Source organism: Phaethon aethereus (assembly GCF_964289735.1).
Source record: "Phaethon aethereus genome assembly, chromosome: 3".
Taxonomy (NCBI): domain Eukaryota; kingdom Metazoa; phylum Chordata; class Aves; order Phaethontiformes; family Phaethontidae; genus Phaethon; species Phaethon aethereus.
The window spans coordinates 23,887,685-23,909,619 of NC_138576.1; the positions used below are offsets into that span (position 1 = coordinate 23,887,685).

The 21,935-nt window shown below is 44.7% G+C and overlaps 1 protein-coding gene across 1 annotated transcript; it reads left to right on the forward strand.

Moving 5' to 3' along the window:
• Positions 1-7,718: 7,718 nt before the first annotated feature.
• Positions 7,719-9,759, forward strand: KBTBD11 (kelch repeat and BTB domain containing 11; the record flags this gene model as incomplete). The annotated part of the gene is made up of 1 exon (XM_081997408.1): positions 7,719-9,759. The coding sequence occupies exon 1, from the start codon at positions 7,984-7,986 to the stop codon at positions 9,757-9,759; it is 1,776 nt and encodes a 591-aa protein (XP_081853534.1). The 5' UTR covers positions 7,719-7,983.
• Positions 9,760-21,935: the final 12,176 nt, after the last annotated feature.

A 21,935-nucleotide genomic window follows, 5' to 3' on the forward strand; every position in this document is an offset into this window, starting at 1 on the left:
TGCCATACACAGCAGGTGTGTTGCAAGAATACAGTACATTCATGGGGATCAAATGCCCTTCTGGAACACAAAACCAAGCCTGACTTATTTTCAAAAATCTATCTGAAGAAATCTGCTGGTTTGCTTGACTTGGCTTCTCAGTGTATATTCTTCTCCTCCTGCATTAGTACCAACATTGCTAAAGTGTTTGCAGAGCCTTTGAATGTGTTTGCAATTATTTATTTGTTGACAGCACAGTTGAATGCTGAAAAGCATTTCTGCAATCAACATTACAGCAGTTAACCCCACTAATGCTCAAACAAGGCTTTTAATCATCACAAGCTGATGCTTTGCTTGCTGTCAGTACTCCTGGTGTATGACAATTTCCAGAATTCAAGGTCAGAAAGGATCACTAGATAACTAGTCTGCTCCTGTCAAATTTTTAGCAAGGCTCACACTCCTAATCTCCTTCATCACATCAGAATAAGGGTCTTCTCATGTCGGATCAAATGTCCATCTAGCTCAGCATCCTGCCTCCCACATGGACCATAATCCCGTATTGAAAGAAGTGTGTAGCAGGATAAAGATGTGTATTTCCCCATGGGATACTACTTTATCTTTGAATAGTAATACTCTGACCATTTTCCAGCTCAGGATCCTCCTAAGCTGGATGCAGTTTTAGTGTTTAGTATGCATTTGGTCACCTTCAATAGATTTCCCTTCCTTGAGCTTGTTCTTCACTCTCCCCATCAATTCATGTAAACTTTCAATATCCCCAGGTGGGTTGACCTTGGCTAAATGCCAGGTGCCCATTAAAGCTGCTCTATCGCTCCCCTCCTCAGCTGGACAAGGGAGAGGAAAAATATAACGAGAAGTTTGTAGGTTGAGATAAGGACAGGGAGAGAGCATTCAGCAGTTATCATCATGCGCAAAACAGACTCAACTTGGGGAAATTAGTTTAATTTATTGCCAGGCAAAATCAGAGTAGGTTAATGAGAAATAAACCCAAATCTTAAAACACCTTCCCCCCACCCCTCCCTTCTTCCCGGGCTCAACTTCACTCCCGATTTCTTTCCCTCCTCCCCCCAAGCAGCGCAGGGGGACGGGGAATGGGGGTTGTGATCAGTCCATCACACCTGGTCTCTGCCGCTCCTTCCTCCTCAGGGGGAGGACTCCTCACCCTCTGCCCTGCTCCAGCCTGGGGTCCTTCCCACAGGAGACAGTCCTCCATGGAATTCTCCAACGTGGGTCCTTCCCACGGGCTGCAGTTCTTCACCAACTGCTCCAGCCTGGGTCCCCCACGGGTGCCGTCCTTCAGGGACAGACGGCTCCAGCCTGGGCCCCGCGGGGTCACAAGTGCTGCCAGCAACCCTGCTCCAGCCGGGGCTCCTCTCTCTCCCCACGAGGCCACAGGCCCTGCCAGGAGCCGGCCCCAGCGCGGGCTGCCCACGGGGTCACGGCCTCCTTCGGGCATCCCCCTGCTCCGGCGTGGGGCCCTCCCTGGCTGCGGGTGCAGATCTGCTCCCTCGGGGAGCTCCATGGCCGTAGGGGCACAGCCAGCCTCCCCGTGGGCTTCCCCAGGGGCTGCTGGGGACCCTCTGCTCCGGCGCCTGGAGCCCCTCCTGCCCCTCCTGCTGCTCTGGGCTGGGGGCTGCAGGGCTGTTCTCCCCCATGTTCTCACTCCTCTCTCCGGCTGCAAATGCCCCGTGCCAGTTTTTTTCCCCTTCGTATCTATGTTATCCCAGAGGCGCTACCACCATCGCTGATTGGTGAGTCCTGGCTGGCGCTGGCTCTATTGGACACAGGGAAGCTTCTAGTAGGTTCTCACAGAAGCCACCCGTGTGACCCCACCACTACCAAAACCTTGCCAGGCAAACTAAATACACTGCAATATGGTGTGATGATAGTCTCTTTTTTTTGTTTTCCTCAGTAGTGTAAATATTTTACTTTGTTTATGCTTCCACCCCTTAGTTTGTTTAGGTCTTTCTCCACTAGCCTAAGGCTGCCATCAGTATGCAGAATTTTCATGTTCTCGTACTTGTGCACAGTCATCAAGTCACAGAGTAAACATACCAAGTCCTGAAGAAGTGTCAGCACTTCTCAGGCTGACTAAGGCTTGCTCTACCTGTTCTCCAAGCAATGAGCACAAGCCACCTTTTCTCCAAAGCCATGGAAGTGTGGCTGTGAGGTGGTGCCTAAGCTAGGTATCACCTTTTTGCTTGGGAGTTGGCTCGAGACTGGCATACACTGTGTGGTCACAGAGTAAGCTTGTGCCTGGTTGCAGAGTCCTGTTGAGAGTCTCTCACTGAAGTGTTTTTCTATAGCTCTGAAATAATTTGGTACTTTTCCCTGTCCTCCCAGATCTTTAAATCCTACTTCCAGAATGTAAAGCCTGGAACATACATGCCTCCATGCATCCGTCCGTCCGTCATGTTCCTTTGCAAACCTACTAATGCTATAGATGAAGGGTAACCTTTTCCCTACTGTTGCTCATTTCCCAATATACATTGTTAGGCTTTCTTTCTTCTAAGAGATATTGGAGACGACTTGCACTTAACCTTTGCTAGATTTTGGTTTTGTGGGAATGTTATTTCCTTTTTGGTGTGAGAACTCCTGAGAGACACTGCTCCTCCCTGACTACTTCTGAAAAGTCTCAACTGGAAGGAACTCAAAAAGATAGTTTCCTTTTTAGAGAATGTTTGTCTCGATGGATATCACTGCTAGGAAACCTTTTCTCTGATCATGATGACTGTTTAGAACTTGTGTATTTTTAGTTTAGATTTGCTAGCTATAATACTGATTTTATCAGGCTTTTGGTAATATTTTTATTATGACTTCTTTTCTCTCTTCTTCCCTGCTCGGGCACATGCAGCCTTTTCTTCCTCTGAGTTTCTGATAAGGAACTGCTGCCCACATCTTTCTTCTGCGATCTGTAATCATAAGCTGCATTTCTTAAATGCTTATTTTTCTTTATAGTTTTATGAAAATTTTGCAGTTATGAGATAAAAACATTCATACCTCCATTACATGTGGTGAGAGATGTACAGCACCTTGAGAGGTCACAAGGAAGCTGCACAGGCAACTTGAGTGTGGGTGCGATACTACAAAAGGCATACATCCAGTAGGCAGGGCAAGACACTAGGATTGTATTGTAACCTCAATTTTGAGCACTCCTAATTTAAAAAAAAAATGGAAAGAAAAGAATTATTCTTCCTGCAGTTTTTCTTGAGGTGGGCCATTGAAAGACAATTTTTTTTTTTTTTACAAGTCAGAGGTTAATCAAGCAGTTAAGATCTAGAGTTTAAATCTGTAATAGGATGCAAGATTTTGAGTGCTGCAAGCTTTTTCAGAGAAATGGTATCTCTATGCTCCAGATGTTTTCCCCATTTTTTTCCCCCCAAATTTCACAGATCCACTTAATGATCAGGAGTGTAACAGACCAGTTTTATAAATATGCAAACCGCTCTCCACTTGACTCTGCCCTGCAGAAGATTTTGCCTTCTCCTGGGCTGAGCTGGATGTCTTCACTCTGCATGATAGCACTGGCTAGTTCTACTTTTAACAGTCGTCTTTTAGTTTTTAAAATAAATATGAGGGATGTTTTCTTTCTTTTGATGATCCTGCCTCTTTGGTCTCCTTAATCATCTCAATCAGATGATGCCCCTATCCTGAGGGGTTTCTCTGCTGGGGTAAAATTTGGCAGTACAAGTTTTCACAAAAGCATTTCCTGGACTAAGGTGGAGCAGCATGGCATTCTGTCAGTTCTGAACTGGTGCATCTCTTGGGGAGGATGGCCTGCTTATGTAAATTAGAGTTGCTTATGATAGAGGAAGCACTGCTTTTATTTACCCTGGGACTGAGTCAGAGCAGTTCCCATTTGTGAACTGGAGAGCAGTAACACAATTCCTCCCACATGTGCATGTTCCACAGAGAAAGTGGGTCTTGCTAGAGGACAGGGTTTGGGTCAAAGGTTATTGGCACTGCACAAAAAGAAAAAAAAGAAAAAAAAGAGAACAATGAAAATCAACCATTTAGTTGGATTTTATCAGAAGAACTGCCAAATGAATACAGTTCCAGGAAACTTCACCTGCAGCTCTTCATTACAGTTGCTCTGTCAAAAAAAGCTACGCCTTCTTATCTGTGCTGTTACTTGAGTAATGTCTCGCAGCATCTGAGGTTGGGGGCACACATCCAGGACATTGTGTGTCATTGCCAAGTCTGTAAATACAGTTCATGTTTGTTGGCAGCTCCTCCATCCATTAACATTACATCATCTCTAGACCAAACCCATGATAATGAAAACAGTTTCAGTCCATGTAATTTAGCTTCTGACTTAAAAGTCCCCGGTATAAAAGGTGACATCAGTCCACAGATGCCATGTACTCTAAACAGCTTGCTTCCTTTTCCAGTACCTATCCTGCTTGCGAGTTTTGAAAAAAGTGCTAAAACCAAGTTCATTTTAAGCAAAACAAGATCACTGCGAACTCAGATCCTTTTGAATCAGCACAGCTATCAAGTATCTTCTGCGATTCTGTACTTTTTGAATGTTCTGTGTCACCTGAACAGCAATACAAGTCTTTGATCACTGTAGACAAGAAAAGAATGAAGAAGGAATTCAGGATTGTGTTTCCATCAGCCCTTTCAGCTTCTTCCTACTTTATACTAAATCCATGACCTTTTAACTGGGATCGGTTGTGTTGCTCAATAATGGGAAGGTTCCACAACTTCTCTGAACTGTTTTTTTTGGCTTCATCTTTGTGTAATTCCTATGCTTTGTTTTCAGCTAGACAAAGGTGCTGAGATTGCTGGAGCAGTCACTGCTCTGTTACTGACAAAGTCCTCCAAACGCTCTTTTAGCTTTTCTAAGTCTTCAGCTTTCCTGTAGAGTTTCTCCTTGCCTAAATTGCATGTGATACTTTGATTCAAATCCTCCTTATGCTCAGCATTAATTTCAACATATTCTCAGTAGTTAGCTATAAATATATCAGAAAACAATTTTCTTCAGAATTCTGCTGCTTGCCATTAGCAAGCCGTATCATCGGTCCTTCTTCCTCCTTGTGATTCTTCAAGAGGATGTTAACACAGGTGCTTGTTAGGACTATGGTGGGTGGCAGCTTCTTTCTCAATAACATTTCAGTGTCAATTCAAACTTCTAAGCCAAGCAGGTATCTGAATATGGGAAAACGTGCGATTACTGTGCTTGAGGAGGATACCACCTTTTTTTTTTTTTTTGCATTACCCCAGAAAGCTGAAAAGATCACTTTTTCTGGATGCTGCTGTTAACAACGTTCGGTATTCTAATTGGTGATTTTCCTCTGAGACACAATGTAGGAAATACATTTTGCCATACAGAGTTATTATGGGTATTACAGGTACTGTTTTTGACTTCTCACATCTAGTCACCCACACTTTTAATTTCTGGTAGCATTCACTTTCATTCTTCCTTTATAGTTTCACTTGCAAAATCAAGCAGTAGACTGAGAGCTTGAAACTGTCTGAAGATACTAATTTCTTCTTGTAGAGGGGGAACGTAAGTAGGAGAAGTGGTCTCAGAAGTGAGGTGTGTCTGTATCTGGGAAAGATAACAATATTGAGAGCAATGGGGGAAAGTATATTAGCACACTTTGAATGTTCATGATTGATAAAATCAAGCTATCCAGAATTGTAGCAAGGTAAGGGTTGAATATTGGGGTGCTTAGCCCAGGAAAGAGCAGAGGAGACACAAAATGTTTAAATTACTTACTTCTGTTACAAATTATATTATATGGGTAGCAATTTTCTTAATATAACAGTACATCAGAGCTTGACATTCTAGATGTTTTTTTAACCATCTCCATTTGACCTTAGTTATTTCACCAGTGTCAGTTTCAGTAGCTGCTCTCGAACAAAGCTGATCATCAGGGCTCTGGAAGGCCTGCAGCAGAAAGTAGATTGATCTCAATGTCTACAGCATAATAAATCAGAATAAAAAATGGTTGCACAGTGAATTCAGTACTGTGAAGACTCACTGAAAAACAAAATTACACTGACAGGGATGCTGCCCAGTTTAAGTTATTAATGAATCAATATAACTTCCACAGACTCACCGAGTGTACATGCAGACCACTGCATTTCTCTGCACCTTGTTGAAGCTGCAGAATAGAATTCAGTAAAGCCTAACCTACCGAGTTTGGGTCTCAGCCTCAGGAAGTTTGCCACTAAGGCTATCCAAAGTTCATAAAATGTCATAAAAGGTTCCTAAGTGCCGGATTTTTAAACATCCAGGTAAGAAATACAAAGTTTGTGAAATGTACTTACTCTAGCGAGGAGTTTTCAAATGCTGTTGAAGCTTTGCTATGGTCTCCAAGGCTCAAATGTCCAGAAATCAAATCTCAGTACTGACTGTCTGTCTGACTGAATGTGATCAAATGTATTAGGAAGTCCTTTACAGGACAAATGCACAAAATAAAAACGCTTAAGAGAAGACTGATACTGTCATTTAAGTGAAGTTTGCTTGCGCAAGTATGGTCTTCTAGGTTTCATGTCAGTGTGAGGAGTTTCCAGACAATGTCACCTACCAATTATGCTTTCATTAAAAAAAAAAAAATCAGAAAGTTAGATTTTCCTAATATTAATTTAATAGGGTAAATAAATCATCTCTGCCAAAAGGAAGTCACAAGGCGTATTTTACATAGAAATGAGTGTTCCTTGAGGACTGTGAAAAACCTGCCAACGGGGATTTTAGTGGAAATTAATAACCTCCTTAAAAATAGAATCGGAGCTGCAGATACTTATTAAATGAAATTAAGTACATTTGGACAGTTTTCATACCTCATTCATCAAAACTTAAACTGAGTCTGGGAAATTCATAAACAAACATGAGGTAAACAAGCAGCACTTTGTTAAATTCTAAAAACTAGATTTGTGAAATGTAGATACAGCTGGGTGGTGATTGTGCTGAGAGGGACTAACCTACTTACAGCCGTGCCCTGTAGCCTGCTATTTTCCCAGAAGAAACTTCATGTTCTAATTATCTATTGTGATTTTTGCTCGCGTCTACTTTTTATTAGCAGAAGCCATGAATCTTCCAGACATGAGCCAGTCCCTATGAAGTCTGATTTACGTCTTGGTAATGCGTTACAGTTACGTGTGCTGTTACATATGTGTCAGATTGCTTTTGTCATAACAATAAAAAAAATCCTCTGATGTGTTTTTTAAACAATGAGACTCTACTGGAATACTTCTGGTCACTTTAGGATACTACAGATATCCTATTAAGGGAAACAACTCTAATAGTCACAAACTAATGAGTGAACTGGGAATATATCCATTTTAAAACTGATATACATTTCCCACTTTCTTTTAAACAGGGGGAATGCATATGAGGAGCAGCGATACGAAGAAACCTTCGCAAAGGTCACGTAAAAGGAAACTTGGGTAGTGGGGAATCTCCTTCCAGAATAGATTGCAGCCGCTGCCTTCCACTGAAATAGCTGCACAACAAGGTGAGTAAAATTATGATAGTACTCCCAAGTACCTGCCTTTAAAGGACATTTTTCCCATTGCCCAGCGCAGCGCAGGGACCCGCTGTCACGAAAAGGATGCTATGCGTGCAAACAGCTTAAATTTTTTGCATAGCAACAGGAGAACTAGAATTGTTTCTCAGGCTGTTGAGGTGCTCATCCGGGCCATTCCCCTCCCAGAAAGAGGTTCAGGTTTTCGGGGACCGCGTCTGACAGGGTGGGTAAGTTACTGCAGGTAGCCCCGGGGCTGCGGGCAACGGCAGAGCTGTGGGATGGATCCTCCAGGGAAAGCCGAAGCGCGGGTTTAGCCTCGGCTGCCGGGGCAGCCCCGCCTGCGAGCGGCGGCTCTCAGCATGGAGCAGCCGCGGGACCCGGGGGAGCGCGGCCCGGCGGCGGGACGCTGAGCGCTCTCCGGTCTCTCCCGCAGGTGATGGCCGTCCCGCTGCCGCCCAGAGCCCTCCGCACGGCCGCGGCGCGGTGCCGGCGCAGCTAGCGCGGCTCCATGGAGGGCAACGGCGCGGCGGCGCCGGCGGAGGAGGAGAGCGGGGCCGGGCACGGCGCCCCGCCGCCGCCTCCACCGCCCACCCCGGCCGCCCCCTGCGGCTTCAGCTCCTCCCTCTGCTTCAGCGCCGCCGCTGCCGAGCCGCAGCCTCCCGCCGCCGGCGGCCGGGTGGTGGAGAGCCAGTGGGAGATCAACAACGCCGCCTGCCAGCCGGAGGAGGAGGAAGAGGAGGCGGTGGGGACACGGGAGCGACCGGCGGAGGAGCCCGACCTGGTGATCGAGGTGTCGGGGCGTCGCATCCGGGCGCACAAGTCGGTGCTGGCGGCCAAGAGTGACTACTTCCGCGCCCGCGCCTCACGGGACGTCCTGCGGGTGAAGGGGGTGAGCTACGGGGCGCTGCGGCTTCTCATCGACTACGTGTACACCGCCCGCATGGGTGAGGTGCGGCACGACAACCTGGCTGAGGTGGTGAGTGGCGCCCGCGTCCTCCAGATGCCTTGTGCCCTGCACTGTGCCGCTGAGGCCATGCGCGCCCAGCTCTGCCTCGACAACTGCTACCAGCTCCTCTGCCTGGCCAAGAAGCAGCGGCTGGCGGAGCTGCGCGAGGCTGCCTACCGCTTCATGAGTGACCACTACCTGGAGGTGCTACGGGAGCCCGGCGTCTACGGCCGCCTCAGTGGCACCGAGCGGGACCTCATCCTGCAGCGGCGCATGGAGGCCGGACGGCCCTGCTTGCTGGTGGCCGAGGTCAGCGATGCCTTTGAGCGGCCAGGTGGCAGCAGCCGGCCACAGAGCCGCGAGAGCAGCCGGCCACAGAGCCCCTCCTCCGTGGTGTCGCTGGAGGAGAGCGGCTCCCTCATCCACTGCTACCAGGAGGCCAGCGGCGAGTGGAGGGTGCTGACGCGCCTGCCTGAGGAGGCCAATGCCAAGGGCTGTGCCATGTGTGTCCTCCACAACTACCTCTTCCTAGCAGGCGGCATCACAGCGGGGCCAGCGGGTGGCGATCCCCGGGCCCGCCTTTCTGACAAGGTCTTCTGCTACAATCCCCTCACCGACACCTGGAGCCAGGTGCGGCCGCTGGCTCAGCCCCGCTCGCAGCTCAAGCTGCTGGCCCTGGATGGTTACCTCTACGCCGTGGGGGGTGAGTGCCTCTTCACTGTGGAGAGGTACGACCCACGGGCCGACCGCTGGAGCCCTGTGGCACCCCTGCCCAAGGGTGCCTTCGCCGTTGCTCATGAGGCCACCACCTGCAATGGGGAGATCTATGTGTCGGGAGGCTCGCTCTTCTACCGCCTGCTCAAGTATGACCCCAAGCGTGATGAGTGGCAGGAGTGCCCTTACAACAGCAGCCGCCGGCGCTCTGCTGACATGGTGGCCTTCAAGAGCTTCATCTACCGCTTTGATGTGAGCAGCGGCCGCGGTGGGGAGCAGGGCCCAGGCGGCGGGACTGGCGGTGGTGTCGAAGTTTTCCGGTACAACACGGTGGCCAAGTGCTGGAGCCAGTGTGCCAGCCTGAGGCCCAGCGGTGGCCCCATCCAGGCCTTCCGGTGCGTCCCCTTGGGCAACACCATCTACTGCGTCAACCGGACTGGCACCCTCCGCTTCAGCCTAGCCCAGGATGGCGAGGTGGAAGCGGATGGTGGGCTCAAGGGCACCTTCGATGGGGAGCTTCTTAAAGCTCCCGTGGATGTCAAGGGTGTCCTCCTACCCTTCGTGCTCACCCTGCCTGAGAGGCCGGACAAAGCAGGGGACCAGGAGGGCTCCCTCCTGCTGTGAGGTGGCCAGCCTAGCTCTGGCTTCCCAAGTGGGGAGCTGGGTTGCAGCTGTGGGGGACCCACAAACTCCCCCCTACAGAGGGGACCCTCTCTGGCATGTCTGCAGAGAGAAGGGGCTCCCCCTTTCTTCCTCTCTGCTCCCAAGATGTTGAGCTGGAGCCACTTGGTTGTAACTCGGTTGTAACTCTTCTCGTGTTTGCTTGTGCTTTGTGTGAAAAGCCAAGCACATGAAAGGAAAAGCTGCTATAAAGGATAATCTCTGGATTATGTTTGTGCCAATTCCCAATCTGAGAAAAACTTTTTTACACCTGGGTTTCTAAAAAAATTCCTGACAACAGTGTCATAATGGGAAGTTACTGGTAGCATTGGTCGCCTGTTTACACGTAGTTGCAATCTGGGCTGCAGCGTTTTCTGCCATTTGTTTTCTTTCTCTCCAGCATGATACCGAGGGATAAACAGTGCTGGCAACATAGCTTAGCTGCATTTGTTTTTATGTTAAACCAACTATTTCCTGTGTTAGAAAAGTATAGGAAGATCATCTCCATCACAGCCTTTCATTTCTGGTGCAGTAGATGGTTTAAGGAAGACGTGGCACTGTGTGGTCCCAGGAATTTCAACCACAAATGATTTAACAGATACCAGACTTAAAACTTTAAGTAACACAAATGCGTGCCACATGTTTGTATTTGGAATACAAAAAAAAAAAAAAAAGAAAAAGAAAAAGGCAAGTTACCTTTTTAAAATATGGCATATTATAGCAGATATGAAATGTTGATATGTTCTTTATTTGAAAAAGGCAATGGTTTCTGTATAAAAAGATGTCATTTTATTACCTTTTTTATCAGAGATTTTAAATGATAACAAAAATGAACTGAAGCTGTTCAGACTGCAACCGATTGACATGACCATGTATGCCACTAGAATTGGGGGAAATATTTTGTACTTCAGCTGTTCTTTAATTAACTGCAGGTCAAGGAAGATTAACCTAAACCAAATGTAAATTCTTTGACTGCAGACATCTTAAGTGTTTCACTGTATGTTCAGTATCCTGTGGCAAGAGGCTTTTCCAACTTGGTGCAAGACCATCAAAGGAGGACATGGAAAATAAGAATGCGCTACACATGGTGATTATGTTGTGCACTAGCATGATGTTTTTTCCCTATCTTTTGATTGAGAGACTGCTTTATTTATTTCGATCTAACGATTGCTGTAATCAGTGAGTCCTTGTTAACTGCAGTACCTGCTGATGGCGTACGCTGTCATTGGAATGTCCGAGAGTGCTGTTTGTGGAGCAGCATCCTAACCGTACAAAGCTCTTCCCGCCTGTGGAAAGTTGGAGCATACTTGTCATGTTACTCAGAACTGTGAAAGTGTAAACTGTCTTTGCAGACAGACTATATTGAAAAGGGCACATGCATTTATTTTATACGTTTTATATAAAAAATCGATAGGCAAGGCAAATGTTTTAGCTTTATGGTAAATCACTGAGAAACCTTTTCTCAAAAAAAGAACCAGTGTTTTTGCTATTTGTAATTCAGCTGGGAACTGGCGTGGACTGTGGAACGGAATTGTTTATACTCAAAGCTCTGGTATAGATTAATATTTTAGAAAAATGTAGGGACCTTACATCAAAAAAAGCAGATCTTTTTATGTTTTATTAAGATGTTTCTGTTAAACAGACATTAGCATTCTTATATGTTATTGCTAGTTCCAAAGGAAGACAGCAGGCTCTGTCCTACGAGACACCGTCTTCACAAAAGAGAATAGTGAAGTTTATATTCTTTCCTTCACTTTCATGGTTTTTTTTTTCCTTTTCTCCATCTGTCTTGCACAGGGTTTTAATGCAGCTGACCTGGTTAGCCATCCTGTAGAAAACAGTGGTCCAGTCCTAAAAGTTCTTAGCCAAGCGAGCCTATTCTCTAGTGAGCTAATTAAAGCATCAGCCAGGTAGGAGCCGTAGGCCTGCAGAGTGTGCTGCTTACCTTAGCCTCCGCACAGGTTGGTGCAGAGGGGTTTAATACCACAGACAGTATGTTCGCTAGCGATTCACAAAGAAATTGATTTTTTTTTTTTTTTTAACTGAATGATAGACTTACTTAATTCTTAGACAAGAATCCTTGGAAACGTTGACTCTAAATTAAATTACAGCTTTGTAGCTTGAGCAGGAAGGGAAAATTATCTGTTTGCCTTCAGCATAATTTTTATGTTAACTATGTTATGTAGAAAGTGTTTCAAGCTGTGTAGTGAAACACTTAGGTGCATACTTCAACTAAAGACATAAATGCTAGGCCAGATTTTGAATTAGTAGAGTCACCAGGAACACACAAGGAAATGTCTGTTTTATCTTACAATACAATACCATTCCATAGTTGAAAAAACATTACCTAGTATAGTTCTTATACTACAGCATAGTGAGGAATCAAGCCAGCTTTTGCATTCCTAATAATTAAGCATTAATTAAGCATTTTCATTCCTGCTAATGCATGAAGATGCTTCTAAATGAGTTTTGTGAAGTCTCCATGATTTAAGCTGCGAAAATATGCCACAGACTTCCGGGAAAGAATTAAACATATCCTTTCTTCCAATATTTGTCGCTGTAGAAGAAATAAATTTGGAAATAATCATTACAGTAATAAGCATTCTGCAAACCTGCAGTCGTTTGTATTTTTGCGAGCTCCTATTGTTAGAAAAGGTTGAATCAAGTGCTTACTCGCTTTCACTGTTTCCACTGTAAATGAGGGCAGAGTCTGGTCTTCATTAGTTGCTGTCCGTCAAACCTGTTTCCTTTGTACACTCTGCATAATCACAGCCTGATGATTGACAACAGAGGCATGTTTCTAAGCCAGATTTCCTACTCTGTGGCCTCTGTTTCCTCCCTGGTAAAGCCTGAGGCAGGTTTGCCAGAGTTGTTTTTTCCCCCGGTTATATCTTCAGTGTATCCAAAAAAACCCCACCAAACTTGGTATTAAAACCAGAATTTAGGTAGACTTCAGGCATTTGAAGACCAAAATTGTCATCCCAGAACTCTCCAGTTTAACTTAAACTGAGCAACCGCTGCCCTTTGATGTGCAGAGGTGCTGAGCAGTTCCCCTCTACCCGTTCCGAACCGCTCGCCTGTGTTGCGGGTTGCGCACCTACCTACCTACTGCCTCAGCTCCTTTGAAACTAGATGATGCGATACCCAGAAGCCACTGCTGTAATATGGTTTTATGATACAAAATGAAGGGCCAGGCCACTCTCAAAATCGTATTTGCATATGTTTTGCTTCTAAAACAGAGCTATTTTATCTAATAGCCTGAAGGCAGCTGTATTTGCATGGGAACATGGAGATACGTGTTCGCTTTCTTAGCCTGCAAGGGTTCGGTCCACATCTCCCACCGCCTGATTGGCAAATGGATTGAAGGATCTCTTGGAGCTAATCCGTGATCTCTAAATATTTATGCATTTTGTAGTATACATTAATTGACTAAAAATCTCAGAAATTATCTGAGTAGGTGAATTCAAACCCTCATCCTCACTGCGTGATCTGAGACTAGCTGGAGGGACATACGCCTCTCTGCTGTCTTCCTTCTCCGTGAATCTCACAGTCCCCTTCTCCCACTTTTAATAGGACATGCAGGAGATAATTTTTCTGCTTCCTCCTCCCTAGAGCACTCCTGTTTTCAAGGTCATCTCCTAGAGGACGTAGGCTTTAATTCCTTTAAGCTGAGCAAGGACTGAACTCAGGCCTCCCACTTCATGTGTGTGTGTTCTCGAATCTAGATGACTGTTCAGAAAAAGAGCACCGGGACTGCCTCCCGTGGCTCTTTTTCAGGGATGAACCTCATGGAAATCCTCCAAAAGCACACATAAGCTCCTGCACACCGAGTTCTGGGTAGATTCCAGGCTCCAGCTCCTGGATGGGTAATTCAGGACACATTTAGCACATGTTGGTGCAATTGTGCAAGTTTTCTTCTGTGGAAAGCTTTTCCAGACGGGCTCTGCATTTTGGGTTGCCAGTCTGAGGTGAGGAACTCCAGGCATTGTACTGGGAGGCCAGGCAGGTAGTTTGAATTCTTCTCAGGGGGGATGCCTTGGTAAGCAGGCATTGCAGTGCGTAACATGGAAATGCCTAAAGCCTTCACTGCATCTAAAATGAAGTCCCTGCTTCAATAAAGAAACAAGCCTTCTTAGCAAATGCTAATCGCAGATGGAACTTTACTATTTCCATCTATTAACTGGTTCCGTAAAAAGAAATCTTAATTGCAGCAAAGGCATTTGCACAAATTCTGTTTACACTTGGAAACTAAGTCAAAGGAATAATTGGCAAAAGAATAACCCTATTTGATCAAAAAAGGCACTGTTAAGCAACACGGGAAGGATGCTAATCATACCCTATTAATGAAAAAAATTGTGCAGTAACTGATGTAAACTCTGTCCACGAAAAAATTTCTTTGTAAATAAGTACCTGGTAAAATTTAAAGTGATAAAAGAATAAATTATTCACATGAAAGCTGTAACTCTCCTGTGCTCTTTGACTGGCTCTCAGAGTTGTATCCTGATTATCGCTATTCGTGAGCGGCCTGTTGCTTTTCCTGCTTCACGGTATCCATTCCCTTGACTGCTCCATAGAGTTACGCTTCATTGTCACAAAGCTTAACAGTGGCACTGGGGTGATTTGCTTTGTGTCTGGACTGACATGTAGTGCTTTCTACTTGAGTGAACCCAGAAGATTTGGACAGAATTGTATCTTTGGGCTTTTTTTCTTTGGTGGCATTGCTCCTGGGAAACTTAAGAAAGCACAAGAAGGGGAAATGGTGGTGCTGCTGGAGCAGTTGTAGTAACAATCATTTAATTAATTTCTCTTTTTGTCTGCCATTATTCTGCAGACCAGATTCGCACTGGATTTAACAGAACATCTCTGTATAGCTGTTACCAGTATGAGCCTGAGTACTATTGTAGCAAAGTATGTTTTTATTTAAGTACATCTATCTCCTGCCTCAACTCCTACTCTGAGATAATTTAATTCAAGTTTAGTAATAGTTCCACACATTTAGTAGATTACTGGAACTATTCTGACTTTACATTACTGCTACTACAAGCAGAGACTGACACACAAGCTGAGTAAAATTGTGCACTCAGAATATATCATCACACACGTTTCATTTGTTTTGGCCTACGGAATGCTGAGGGCTGCTGGAATGAACCCATCAGTATTAGGAATCATCAGGCTGTTTTGGAGGCTCTCTAACTTTCATAAGTTACTCAATGGGAAGAAATGGGAGTGTGGGGCAGAGGAATAGGAGGGAAGAGAAGAATTAGGAGTCAAAAATACCTACTGTATATCCAGTTGAAGCAAATAAATAGTGGGGAAGGGAAACCAGAGCTGGTACTTGAGACAGTGATGACTACAGTGCCAGGTTTTTTTTAAATACTTAAGTAGCCCGAGGTTTTCACCAATTATGTTGTTAGTCTTATCATTTTATACCTGCAGTACAACTCGAACCACCACAGTGTTTAATAAGCTACTTTTTTGCAGGAGTCATGTGCTTTGCTTTTAAGTCTTAGTGGATAAATCTTGGACAAATTTGTGAAATCATGGAATAACAATGTCGATGCTGCCACTTACAACAGATGAACTAATGCAAATGCTTTGGACACTGTTCACAATTCAGGTGAATTATATGTGTAACTGATGTATTAACAGTTTCATTTTTGAAGTATATATAGGTAAAGCTTTTTATGTACTCCAATTTATGCTGTAATGAAATAAATACATACAAAAAGCTTATGCTTATCCCCCTTAGGGATTTCTGGGTAACTGGTGTTTTTTCTTTATCATCCATCAAATCAGTATTATATTTGTCCTTATAAAGCAAAGACAAAATTATATGGATTAACTATCACAAAGGTAAAATGTTTAGGAAATGTTCCTCAGGCTAAACAAAAGGGAGTATTTTAATTTCACAGTGCCCTGGGTATTTGGAACATGAAATACTCTGCAGTGAAAGCACTTTCCTAAGTGCAGATTAGCATAAGACCTAGTTCAGTTAATTTTTATTTCCTTTTTTTTTTTCCTTGTCAATATGTTAAAGTACATTATCTATGTATTTATAAAAGTTACGTGTAGGTTTTCCCAGGATACTCTCCTGTCTTATGTCACACATGTCAGGTTTTTGACTGGAGTAGATTTACAGCAGTGTAAGTAAAAGCAGAATCAAACACAACTTGAATTTCGTACTTTGTCTCATCAGATAGTTTGCTTTAAATGAAGTCATATAACCTGTTTGAAAACTCCAAGATTCAAAGAGAGACTGGGTGGGGTTGGACTTGGTGTAATTTCCATTATTTCCTTAGCTGCCCCAACATGCAAGCTTTACCTATTTCAGCTTGCTTACATTTTCTTCAGAATGCCCAAATTCTGCTCCTGGTTAAAACCAGGGTAAATCTGGAGTAACTCAACCAAACCTCTTAGATTAGCCAGAAAACTTGTTCCATTCAGCCCCAGAATTTTGAGTCTGTTGTAACTTACTAGTGACCTTCACTGGAAAAGAGAAAGAAAAACTCCGATAGAATAAGACTCGGGCAATCACAAACTTGCATGCGTATTTTTTTTAACTTCATTGCAACATCAATTCCTTAATTCCGTCATTTTTCTCTGTGCTGTGAGCTAGACATCAGGAAGCTTAGTGCCAATGAAATTTTATCTTGAGTATATACTCCTGCTTGGTTCATTCAACATCTTGCACCTACATCTCAGGCTCAAGCTTCAGGTGTATCCACAGTCTGGTAAATGACGTGGCTGGGTCCGATAACTTGTGCCACGTTACAAGATTAATTTTCCATCTCTGAAACACTGAAACCACCAGTTGTAGCACAGAGGATTCAGGTTTCAAAGTCCTCTTGATTTGGGAATGGAGGATCGCCTGTTATCATCTGTTTCTAGGTACAATGCATGTTTTTAGCACCACTTCAGAAATCACAAAAGATTTCGTATGAAAACATCTGAGGCAGATGGCGTTGACTTCTATTCCCCTGAAGGCAGAGAAATCTTCCTGGAAAGACAGATCTGCTTCAGTTCCTAGACTGCGCGAGCGGGGAAGTCACGTATGCCTGACACCATCCCACGTCATACCGAGTGATTATCAAGCGTACAAAACAACAGCGTCATCAGACACGAGTTCCAACCTATGGACGGACGTACCCATTGCGGGTGGCAACAAAGGCAACTCCGATTAGTAACCTAGTACTGGGACCATGCCTAGAAGCAAACCCCACTCCTGTTTCAGGCTTGCGTTGTCTGGGCACCTGTAAACAGAGGAGAGAGCATTCCCCGGTGAAAAACCCTATGTGGCTAAAAGTAGGTCAGGGGACCGGCGGGCATTTATTACTCGGATGTGTCAGTACCTGCAGGCTTCTTTCTGACGCGAGCGCGAAGAGCATCCGCATCTCGCCGATACCCCCGGGAGCAGCGAGGAGCGAGCGAGCTCCGCGGCGAGGGCGGGGAGCGGCCCCGCTCAGCCGCCGCACCTGCTCGGCGGGTGACGCCAGCAGCAAGCAGTGACGGAAGGGCTGAGGGAGTCTCCTCCGAGTGACAGCCGTCCTGGCGCCGCGTCCCGGGGGAGGACGCGATGCGTGCCCGGCGGCCCTACGCCATGCCCTGCTTCGCTGCGCGCTCTTAGAGCGCTGGCAGTTCCCCGTGAATTCCCCAGGGAGCAGCTTACGCGTGGAGAGTTTTGAAGGTGATGTCTTTTTCTCCCCGCCCTCTTTTATTTTTTCCCTTTTGTTTTCTTTCTTTTTCTTTTTTTTTTCCACCGTTCTATTTTTATTTCTATTTTCCTCCTTTCTCTCGTTTTCTCATGTCATCCTCTCTTCCCCCCCCCCCCTTCTCTTTCTCTCTTTTTTTTCCTTTCCTTCTTTGCAGGTTGCATGTATTTCTCTCTCTGCTCGAACATTCCAATAGGTCATACAGGAGGTCAGTGAATTTGGAAAATTTACCTACTGAAAACCAATGAAATTCCTTTTCCTCAGGAGGCAGACTTTCCTTCCCTAGCCTGCTCATTTTAGCCTTAATAAAACCCTAAGATTTCTAGATGAAGTGGGGAAGACAATCCATCTGCTTCTTGGCAGAATGGTACAATAAACCACGAGATGCTTGCTTCCTAAGGAAATAAATAAAGTTGTGAGCAATTAAACTAGTCATAATGCAGACTTAAGGCAAGAGTTCTGCACCTTTTGTTAAACTTACCTGTGCTTTTAGTCACTGCAGACTGTGGCTACAAGAAAAAATAACCGCAGGATTAGAGTATTGACCAGGTGGGAGGTCTCTGAGGAATGAAGCAAGAGCACAAACTGCTGCAGAATTAAGTTAATTCCCACACCATTTAAAACCCATTATCTCAGTAGTCAGGGCCTAATTATTGACAGCTTGTTAATGCATTACAGATGAAGAGGGGTTGTATTTGGTTTTGGTTTTTTTTCCCCCCTCTGTTGCTTTGCAGTTATTTGCACATGTGAAAAATCATTGCAGAGTTTGTGAGTAAAAATTTTGTAGCAGTTTTCACCCATTCTGCAAGGGTAAATGAGTCTGTTATCTACAACGAAGGATTATATGTGTCTCCCATATTTTTCTACTTGAAGAAAATGCTGAATCTTGATTAGAATCAGAGAAATAAAAGCTGAGATTAGTAATAACTTTAGGGAATGCAAATAAGACAATCAATTTTTGCCATCACTGCCAGTCTCTTTTTAGATCATAATGAAGTTCTAGACAGGCAAAGAGTTGTCATAAAAATATTATTTAAACCATTAGAAACCTGAAAATCATGCAGGCCCATGAAAGATCTCCTGGACTGGGAGCAGTGCTGCCTGGGAATTTCCAGAGGCTAATCAAGAGAAGCTGAACCTCTTTCCTCCGCACTCTTACTCTAGTTCTGTGCTCCCACGTATCTTTTGAAAGCAAATACCGATTCCGACCATGTGATTTGGTAACATACCTTGGAGGTGCAGTACTCTATCACCCTATCCTTTTAGGAAGTGTCAAAATACTAATGGAAAAAAAAAGAAATTAAAGAAACCCTTTAATTCATCAGCAACTTCCTTTATGTCTCCTTGTTAAGCATTACTTCCATTAATCAAGTGTTATTTAAATGTAGATTCTGGCTATGTCCAACTCTGGTTTTCCTTTGACAGAGTTGGAGTATAAAGCTACGATGACAGTGTGTATTGATATATGTACTGTTTGTTTGAAAAGCCTAGTCCATACAAGTGTATGCTGTCTCTTAGCTGCCGGATGCACCAATGGCACGGAGCACAGCCTGCCATTTAAGTCAACATGCTGTCATCGCTACGTTAGGCTTTTCAGACAGGTTGTTGGTGTATAGGCATGTATCAGTATACATATCACCACATATGCCTGTAATGTGCTTTTATCCCAGTCTAGAAAGGGGCATTGTGCCTCCAGCCAAGAAGAGGAAGGAGCAGAGGCTGCTCACCTGATACTCCCTGTTGTAAGCAACGACTGGAAGGTCGTGGGGAACAGAAGTTGTTCTGGCTCCCGCTGCTTTCCTGACCAGACTGCCTGGCTCAGTGCCCGCAGAAAGGAGTGAAGCTGTATATTCCCTCTCCCAAGAACAAGAGAGGCACAGCGGCTCGGTTGTTACTCCTTTGTAGGTCTCCAGGGAGAGCACAGTTCCAGGCTTCCTCTTACTCAAATTACAAGGTTGCCCTTCATTCCCGAGAGCCGAGAAAATAGCTCCGCTTACATGTGGTCAAAGGGAACTTGTAAAAGAAGTTATTTTTGAAGGGGCAGTTTAAAAAATCAGTATTTGCGTTGGCTACTCTTGATGTGGCTACTGTATTGGAAGCAGCTGGAATGTACTGTAGGTTTCCTCGTCAGTCCCGGGGCTTCCTCACGTGCAGCTTGAATGTGAAGGGATCCAGGCAACAGGTTCACTTTTCTTGAACTTGCCCGGTTCTCTGAGGGCTCTAAAAAAGGCAAACGAGCCCAGCCAGCTGAGTGACTGCAGCAGTTCATCTTCGACAGAGCTACGCAGAGACTCCCCGCGTTGCTGTGCCGTGGCTGATGGGGGAACAGAGGGAAAAGAGAGTGGGGGGAGCGAAAGGAGGCGTGAGCGAAGCATTGTCGGCAAGACTAAATTGTAGGCGCAGATTACCTGGGAAACAGTTCCCAGCTGAAGTTTTTCTGACTCCTACATATGCTAGCACATGCTCAGTCTAAAAAAGAAGACGACAGATAATTGTATGTAATCAATGACTGAACAAAGGAATTATGGTTAGTTTCTGCTGCTCTTGCAATAGGAAATACAGGCATTAGGAAGACCTAGTTTTATTTCTGGTTCTGCCATAATCTTCCATTTATTCCTGGGGTAAAGCTGTTTAAATGTCAGTTTTCTTTGAAGAGAAAAGTGGGGGTGGGGAGGGAGGGAAAGGTGATTCATCTCATCAGGTGTTGGAAATAAATTCCTTTTTTTTTTCATCAGTAAAGCACTACGGGAATGTTGGCTCATACCGCAGAGTACATTATTTTACGGTTTTATTTTTTACTGCGCTTGCTCCATGTGAACAGAATATTTGCTTCCTGTGGAGATGAACAGAATAAAAGAGGTAGAGTGAAACTGCTCCTACTTTGGTCCCCATTTGTGGCCTTTTGTAGCACCCCTTTGCCCCTGAAGCCAGGACAACGGCAGCGGGATGCGCCTGCCTTTTTGTCGATGCAGAGATGTCTGTGGCGGAGGAACCAGGGGAGTTCGTACACAGACATTCACGGTCCGGGAATGCTAATCCTGCTGCTGTGGCTAGTCCTCTGCCTTCACCTCTTGCCCATGGATGTTTTATACTCATAGAAGGACATGCAGTCTGGAGAGAAGTGGATGAAAAAGTGGAGATCTTCCTCTCAGTCTCTTCTCTGCTCCCTTTATCTGGAATGAAGTTAAGTACGTCACAGTCTACATATAATTAAGGTTACAAATGTTCAAGTTTTAACTTTTTTAGCTTCAACTTTTTAAGATTTTGGGGCTGATAATGTCTTTGTCTTAACTCTAACAGTCAAAAGCACTGAAGAGTTCATTAAAGTCCTTTGTGTGAATTCAAACAGATGAGACCTCCATTTTTTTTCTCTTCCAGATGAAGTCCTATAATGGTAAAACCTTGTTACAGCACTGAAGTGTTTCTTTTTGTAGACTTCAGAGAATTTAGAATTCTGTCAGTAAGAGAATAAATAAAAAATTAAATGTAATAAAGTTAAATCCCCTAATATTTGGGGGAAAGAATCAGTCAAATATATTCCCTGAGAAGGGTTGCATTTTTATTAGATTGCATAGGTTTTGTCAAAGGCTGCAAACCTGGATACATGAAGTCAACAGAACAACGCTGATCTGTGCTTCCTGAAGATCTCTTTGGTGGGTCACCTTTGCCAGTGTCTTCTGATGTGCAGATGTAAGGATCTGAGGTTGTAAGGCTATCTAAAATGCACTACCTGTCACCGTGTCAAGACCTTTTAAATATTTTTGGTGGTGTAGTTCACTGAACTGTCAGTTCTTGCATCTGCCAGTCAGTGGGTGATTGCCATAGCATCTCTGGTTTAAAATTGCGAAACAATGTGTGGGGCAACCCTTGCCAGTTCCCCTCAGCAATGTGGCAACTCTGTCCTCACACAAACTAGCGAGCGAGGGTGCTTTGCTCCAGTGCAAGGACACAACCTGCTTACCAAAGAGCTGCTTCCTGCACTCCTTCTGAATATAGATTCCCCTTCTTTTCAAAACTGGAAACTTGGAATCATAGAATCATAGAATCTTTGGGTTGGAAGGGACTTTTAAAGGTCATTTAGTCCAACCCCCCTGCAGTGAGCAGGGACATCTTGAACTAGACCAGGTTGCTCAGAGCCCCATTGAAGCTGACCTGGAATGTTTCCAGGGATGGGGCATCTACCACCTCTCTGGGCAACCTGGGCCAGTGTTTCACCACGCTCATTGTGAAAACTTTCTTCCTTATATCTAGTCTAAACCTACCCTCTTTTACTTTAAAACCATTACTCCTTGTCCTCTCACTACAGGCCCTGCTACATAGTCTGTCCCCACCTTTCTTATAAGCCCCCTTTAAGAACTGGAAGGCTGCAATAAGGTCTCTCTGGAGCCTTCTCCAAGGCTTGGAGGTCTCTAAGCTGGAAATCCTCTACAG